A 7,396-nucleotide genomic window follows, 5' to 3' on the forward strand; every position below is an offset into this window, starting at 1 on the left:
ACAACAACAGACCAGCACAGCATCCATCAACTGAACAGCAGGCAAAACCTGATCCTAAATGAAATCACTGCATAGAAAAAATATGATTGTCAGTGGCGGAGGATTAGGAGAAACAGAAATATAGATAATATCACACAACTCATGTTCTACAGGTAAGCTATAATAAAACCAATATTTAATTTAGCGAAAAATAATAGGACTGAATTTTTTTATTTTTAAATTTTTCCGTGGACCCCCCCTCCCAGTTTGTAAACCCCTGCTCTAAGGCATTATTAGTCTGATTGCAGAGAATCTCATCCATCTGTGGCTTGGAGTACACATGGATTCCCATTTTACCTCTCACCCCTGAGATATATTTGAGACATCATATAATACTGTTCTTAATGGATATTCTGTGACGACTAGACAAGTGGATGATGAGACATTCTCCAATGCATCATTGCTAGCTGGGTGCATTAAATGTAAAAGCTTTGTCAATTTTTTCCAGTTCTATGTCATCAATATAAGGTCTTTTCAGGGTCGCTGGCTGCTAAGTACTGAGTCACTTGGGAATTTGCTGGCTCCAAGCCTGTTGATGAAATTCTTTGGATTCATCAACCTTTGGATTCGACCACTTCAATGGTTTTAGTGGTGCAAGCTTATAATGTCTAGCCAGAGAACATTGATCTCCACAATTATTTTACCACTTCATGCAGTGTTTTACTGTACTGTGGATATACATCAATAGTCCCAGACGATTACGATCCTCCCCGTCTTTACATTAATCGTCCTCTAAAAAGGCAAGCCAGCCATGTCTAGTGGTCCAAGATCTCTCGCTTTCTTGATCTGAATTGGGCGGCCAGGTGGCTGAAAAATGGTTCACGTCTCCTGGGGGTGAAAGAGAGAGGGGTTTGTAGGACAGCGATATCCTACTTTCAATGCCCTAGTTAGGAGAAAAATGAAAAATCACCAGAGGGAGCTGGCAGCTATCTGCCCCCTCCCCCCACCCCCGCCCCCGCCATACACAGTTAAAAATAATCCAGCCTCTCTCAAGGCTCTCCAAGTGGCAGAGACCTTTTAGAGGTCTCCATTTTAGTTTAGCTCCTATTTTACAGGCTGAGTTAACACTGCAGTGAGGTTTCAATTCCCAGTTACCTGATAATGGTGGTGTCTCGGTCCTTGGCTTGCGCAATGAAGGCAGCAGCCTTGACCATGGTAAAGGGGGATCATGGGGATGTTGTATGCTGTGTGTATTATTGAGACCACAATATCTGATCCTCGCAGGAGGCGTTATGCCTTTGACTTTATCATCCAATGCGATATTTTTACTTTGTTACCTACTCTATACTATAGCTTTGTTACTTGCCAGTTTTTGCATTTGGGGCTTTGTACTGTTGTACATGTTTAGTGTGTATGACTTATTGTTTGGTTAGCAATAGATGCTGCTGTTTTGCATGTCTATGAACAGTATTTTTAGGGGGCACTGCTGTTACTTAATTGGGTTGAAGAGGGATAAGGGGGTTGGAGGGGTGTATCCTGCGGGAATTATCCAGGTTGAAAGATGGCAGGGTTCCTTACTTTTCCTGTATAACCAAGGACATTTTATCCACAGATGGGGGAAAGGGTTTTTGTATTTTCCTTTACCTGCAGTGTGGTAAAACACGGGTTGCTCTCAATAACCTGTAAATATCAGGATGTAGGATGGGACAAACCGAACAACTTCAATGACTAATTCCTCTAAACGGGGGGGCTCATTGTTAGATACTATATTTATTGAATGTTAAATGAATCCTATACATTAAAATGTCCAATTTGCGTGCAATACAATTAGCTTACATTTCAACCAAATAATGTTGCAGTAATGCTAATCTTATCTGTATCCACCAACAGAAACCATTACAGAACAATCTGAGATGGCGGGTGTCGAAATCCTCTTTCTTGTGCTTTTTGAGGTGGAACGACCCTAATAAAGAGAAAAGATTCTGAAGGATTTGAATGACCACCAGTGGGAATACAGAGGTTAAATGGCAGGGGCAAGCCGTAAAGACAAGGGATAATTCTTTTCTGGACTCAAGTATAGTACCATTCATGAGTGCAATCTATAAAGTGCCAACAAGAAAGTTGGACCCAGGGGTCCTGTCACACATGTCACAATAACATTCCCGCTCCCTGTAGAGATCTGACAGGAGCTGCAGTCTCAAGTCTATGATCATTTCCCCTGGTCGTGACTGAAACCTCTCGTCTTTTGGCAGGTGGCTGATCTGGAGGCACATGGCGGACACGGCCCTAGTGACATGCTCAAAGACGAGTTGACTCGTTCTCTGGAGGAACTGGAGGCCCTGCTCAAGGCTAAAGATGAGGTCAGGGGGGGCAAGATACACACAGGGTAAAAGGGAGGTATTGTAGGTACATTTATATGCCCTCCGGCAACAAGTGTAAGGCTGTGCTTCTCATGCTTATGGATGAGGGTAGGGGGAGCCGTTTCTAGATCAGACCAAGGCCGAAATTAGCTGGGTTTAAATGTTTTAAATGAGATTTTATACCATTTTATAGATGGAGAACATAGTCTTATCACAAAGATGGCAATTGAGATCAAATCAGTTGTGGTCTTTAAATGGAAGAAAGGCCAATGTGAACCTGTACCTTCCTTTGTTTTGTGTTGCTGATGGCAAAGGACCTTGGGCTAACTTGTGAATGATCATGTTTGTTTTCCAGGAAATCCACATTCTGCAGAACAAGAAAGAAGAATACCATGAGATGGAGCAAGAAAGAGAAGAGGCCATACATAGATTACAGGTAGACCTGCACACTGAAGAAGGCGCATTTGGTAAAACCTTGCATGATCAAGAACAAGAGACTGAAAAACAGTTTCTATCTCAAGGCCATCAGACTGTTAAATAGCCATTACTAGCCGGCTACCACCCGGTTACTCAACCCTGCACTTTAGAGGCTGCTGCCCTATGTACATAGACATGGAATCACTGGTTTAATAATGGAACACTAGTCACTTTAATAATGTGTACATACTGCTTTACTCATTTCATGTATATACTGTATTCTATTCTACTGTATTTTAGTCAGTGCCACTCTGACATTGCTCATCCTAATATTTACACTACCATTTAAAAGTTTGGGGTCATTTAGAAATGTCCTTGTTTTTGAAAGAAAAGCAAATTTTTTGTCCATTAAAATAACATGACATTGATCAGAAATACATTGTAGACATTGTTAATGTTGTAAATGACTATTGTAGCTGGAAACGGCTGATTTTTTTTATGGAATATCTACATAGGCGTACAGAGGCCCATTATCAGCAACCATCACTCCTGTGTTCCAATGGTACGTTGTGTTAGCTAATCCAAGTTTATCATTTTAAAAGGCTAATTGATCATTACAAAACCCTTTTGCAATTATGTTAGCACAGCTGAAAACTGTTGTGCTAATTAAAGAAGCAATAAAACTGCCCTTTAGACTAGTTGAGTATCTGGAGCATCAGCATTTGGGGGTTCGATTACAGGTTCAAAACAAAGAACTTTCTTCAAAAGTCAGTTACAACATTAACAATGTCTACACTGTATTTCTGATAAATGTTATTTTAATGGACAAGAAATGTGCTTTTCTTTCAAAAACAAGGACATTTCTTAGTGACCCCAAACTTTTGAACGGTAGTGTATATATTTCTTAATTCTATTCTTTTACTTTTAGATTTGTTTATTGTTGTGAATTGTTAGATACTACTGCACAGTTGGAGCTAGGAACACAAACATTTTGCTACACCCGCAATAACATCTGCTAAATATGTGACCAATACAATTTGATTTGAACAACAAGCAAGTAGGATGCTCTGTGGTTTCTCAGGAGATGGAGATGCGTAACCTGGAGCTGGAGCGGCGGGTGCAGAACGTGGAGCAGAACCTGTCCGCCTCCCTGGAGGAGCGGGACCGCACGGAGAGTGAAGTGCAGAGGGCCATCGAGATCCTGGACGTCAAGATCTTTGACCTGAATGACCTTCGGCAGAGCCTGGTCAAGCTCATTGACAAATAGTGTGAAAGAGAAGAGGATGGGTCTCTTAGGGATGGCCAATGCAAAGAGAGGAATTTGGAAAAGAGAACGAGCTGGTCCTCTCTTGCTATAAAGCACAACACCACTTCTGCTGTGGGAAGATGGCTGCTCTGGGTCCTTGCAGCAGCAGCAGCATCACTGTACAGCTTGTTAAGCGTAGGTTGTGGTGTTACCTAGGCAGTGTATCTGCTATGTCCGATGTTGTGCTGTAATTCATGTTGCTGTCTTAACATTCTAGGCAATGATCTAAATGCTAGACTGTTCATTTGAGATTAGGAATATTGTCAAGAATGAGATCATTAGGTGCTTGTAGATATAGTTTTCATACTTTTGAAATCAACTGATTTTATACAAAATTGGGAATGTAATGTTATAATGAGCAACATGGATTATCTGTTAATTGAGATTATATAAAAATGGTCTGGAGAGATCTTTCAATGCAACCAAACTATGTATTTGGAAAGAAGCAGTACACAATGCAGAAAATGGATTTTTTTTAAATGTGGTTGACAGCTATCACCTCATCCAATTAGAATACAACTCAAGATAATTGATATTGAAGAGGAAAATAAATTTGCCTAATTGACAAAATATTCACTTTCTTTATACATCTGAGCAAAGTGTCAGAGGCCGAAAGATATGCTGCCGCAGTGGAGTTGACGATTCATGTATCCAATAAAACGCATGCGTCAAAGAAGTGAGCGATCTGTAAACAATGAGTCACTGTACTGTTTGACACGTCAGCTGTCTCCGGGTTTGAGATGTAGATCTAGAACTTTATTGGTACCATGGCATGCTGGTAGTAGTGTGATAACAAGAGGTATGAAGCATGAGGGTATCTTGAATTCCTGTGAATGTTCCAACTATCTAAGAACCAAAGAGAGTTGAGTTCTCAAAGTAAGAGCTTTCGAAAGCTTGACTCAGCTTCTCCTGTGTTCATAGAATGTTAAATTAAAGCTTAGGTTAGGTAGATGATTTAGGCAATAAGAATTACATGCAATAAATCAATGTATAAATTAAGATTTGAGCAGTTGTCTCTAGCCAGATTGTCCAGTAGTGAGATTTAATTGTATCATTGACACTTGAATGAATTCATCTGATCTGTGGTTATTTCCCTCCAGCATCTACCAGTAATAGCAGTAGATGGGGCTTAATGTTTAGCTTAGAGACAATACTATATGCCTTATGTGAGTGGATGTACTTGCATTTACTGTTAAAGAATGCCTGATTTAATTGCAAGTTTAATTGCACATATGATATTTAAATCAAGGCACAAGTGGAGAAAAATGTTGCATTTTTAATGAGCCTTGTTCAAGGAAATTGTAAAAAAAATAAAAAATAAAGGACATGGAATAATCAGAAAATTTGCCCTGTTCTGTATAGTAAGTCAAAGTTTATGCAGCATGAATGACAGTCTTTTCCATTTCAATTTTTTTATTGAAAACATTGACAAAAGATCAAAGAGAACGCTAGTTTACTTCAGCTTCTTCTTGGGGCGCAGGTTGCTGGTGTGCCCACACTTTTTTTTGCGGCAGTTGACTGCACGGGGGTGAAGACGTGCATAGCATCTGAAATGCAGAGAGCACCAACATCAAATGATAAGACCCCAATCTCCACACAGACACGGATCAGTAGATGGCTGTAACTTGGTGTACATTTTATTTTGTCTTCAGTTAATGGAAGCAGACATACTTGCGGCAGATCATTTTGTCACAGTTGTATTTCTGTGCAAGCTGTCTCAGGGAAGGCTCGATGATACCTCCTCTCAGACGCAGGACGAGATGAAGAGTGGACTCTGGAAAGCAAAGTGGTGACACGTGAACAGAATTACACAGTATTCTTTATTTCATTGTATTTGAAATAAAAGATTGTCCACTGTTTTCCATGGAGTATCAAAGTGTTTCTAAAAGTTGGACATTTGAACTGACATTGTATTTATATAAACATTTCAATAATATAGGAGGCATTAAACCTGCTAATATGCGATTTGTGAATATTACAGCATGCATACCATTAGACAGAAGGTCCATATGTTCCCATGGACTATGAAGAGATGATATAAGCCTCAATGCCATGATTAGGGTAAACACTGAAGACTGAGCAATTGTCCGTCATGGTCTGAACAAACAGTATTATTGATAATTGAATTTGTCAAGTAGTACCTTTCTGAATGTTGTAGTCTGACAACGTGCGGCCATCCTCCAACTGTTTGCCGGCGAAGATGAGTCGCTGTTGGTCAGGAGGAATACCTGAAAGGGTAAGCAGCAAACATAAGTATGTTCGGCAGAAACCATCCACATGTACCTAAGTGAAGTAGTTGCCCGTCTACAAAGATCTAATGTGGATTTTATGTCCAACTAAGGAAGAAGGATTTAGAGAGGGAAAGCCTGGGTTCTCCAACCCTGGTTCTCTCCTGTTGGTTTTCCCTCCAACCCCAGTTGTAACTAAATTGATTCAGTTTTATCAACTAGTTAATCATTTGAGACGGGTGCGCTAGATTAGGATTGGAGTGAAAACCTACAGGACAGTAGCTCTCCAGGAACAGGGTTGAGAGCCCTGGGGTAAACTGATCCTAGATCTGGGCCAAGCAACGTTTGCTGAGATTGATTTACCTTCTTTGTCTTGAATCTTGGCCTTCACATTCTCGATAGTATCACTGGGTTCCACCTCAAGGGTGATGGTTTTACCCGTCAAGGTTTTCACAAAGATCTGCATATTTGATGGCTGTAGTAGAAACAAGGCGGGGGTTGCATTTATTAATTGACAGCAGTTGCTTGTTTCGTAAACATAGCTAGGCCAGTTTCCTAGAAAAATATGAATCCTAGTCCTGGACGAAAAAAAATGCATGCTCTAATGAGAATGTCTACTTAGCTTTATCATGTGTCTGTCTGGGAAAATCAGCAGGCTACTGGTTTCATAAATCTACTATTTCACGTTAGCTAGCTAATCAAAAACTGGCAATGAGTGTCAGCTTGGTCCGGGCTGTTTAGTTAATTGTCTGAATAACGTTACAGTAATTTATTTCACCAGTCACCCATCTGATAACTATTCCTAGATAACATGATTATCATGATTTAAATATTCGTAATGTGGCTGTTGGGTTTAGCTAATTTGGAAATGGCACACTGGGCCACGGGTGTTAGCAAGCTAGCAATCAACTAATGTTAGCCAACCACCTGTTCTCACACACCTTGGAGCTATCAGCCAGTCAGTTTCAGATATCTAGACACTTAACTGCTGATCCTCAACATATGTTCATAACAGGGGATATGTAGACGCTTTAGCTAGCTGGTTAAACAACTCACCGTCAAATACCACTGCTGGCTTCAGGAGAACAGAACATCAGGAACTTGAA

The 7,396-nt window shown here is 40.4% G+C and overlaps 2 protein-coding genes across 3 annotated transcripts in view; one reads left to right on the forward strand and one right to left on the reverse strand.

Annotated features, from left to right (window-relative positions):
* LOC106568943 (homer protein homolog 3) overlaps positions 1-5,400 on the forward strand; it is a 57,838-nt gene extending 52,438 nt beyond the window's left edge. For both annotated transcript variants that reach the window (XM_014139804.2, XM_014139805.2), the window contains 3 exons: positions 2,232-2,339; positions 2,695-2,775; positions 3,838-5,400. In XM_014139804.2, the coding sequence (XP_013995279.1) occupies positions 2,232-2,339; positions 2,695-2,775; positions 3,838-4,023 (375 nt within the window). In that variant the 3' untranslated portion in view covers positions 4,024-5,400. The remainder of the gene's footprint in view (positions 1-2,231; positions 2,340-2,694; positions 2,776-3,837) is intronic.
* A 57-nt stretch (positions 5,401-5,457) lies between these two features.
* On the reverse strand, positions 5,458-7,359 carry LOC100194659 (ubiquitin A-52 residue ribosomal protein fusion product 1like 2). Its single transcript, NM_001139743.1, has 5 exons — positions 7,347-7,359; positions 6,654-6,765; positions 6,204-6,290; positions 5,734-5,836; positions 5,458-5,609 (listed from the first exon to the last, which is right to left on the reverse strand). The coding sequence occupies exons 2-5, from the start codon at positions 6,754-6,756 to the stop codon at positions 5,516-5,518; spliced, it is 387 nt and encodes a 128-aa protein (NP_001133215.1). The 5' UTR covers positions 6,757-6,765; positions 7,347-7,359; the 3' UTR covers positions 5,458-5,515.
* Between the last annotated feature and the right edge of the window lie 37 nt (positions 7,360-7,396).

Source organism: Salmo salar, chromosome ssa14 (genome assembly GCF_905237065.1).
Source record: "Salmo salar chromosome ssa14, Ssal_v3.1, whole genome shotgun sequence".
In the NCBI taxonomy this organism is placed as follows: domain Eukaryota; kingdom Metazoa; phylum Chordata; class Actinopteri; order Salmoniformes; family Salmonidae; genus Salmo; species Salmo salar.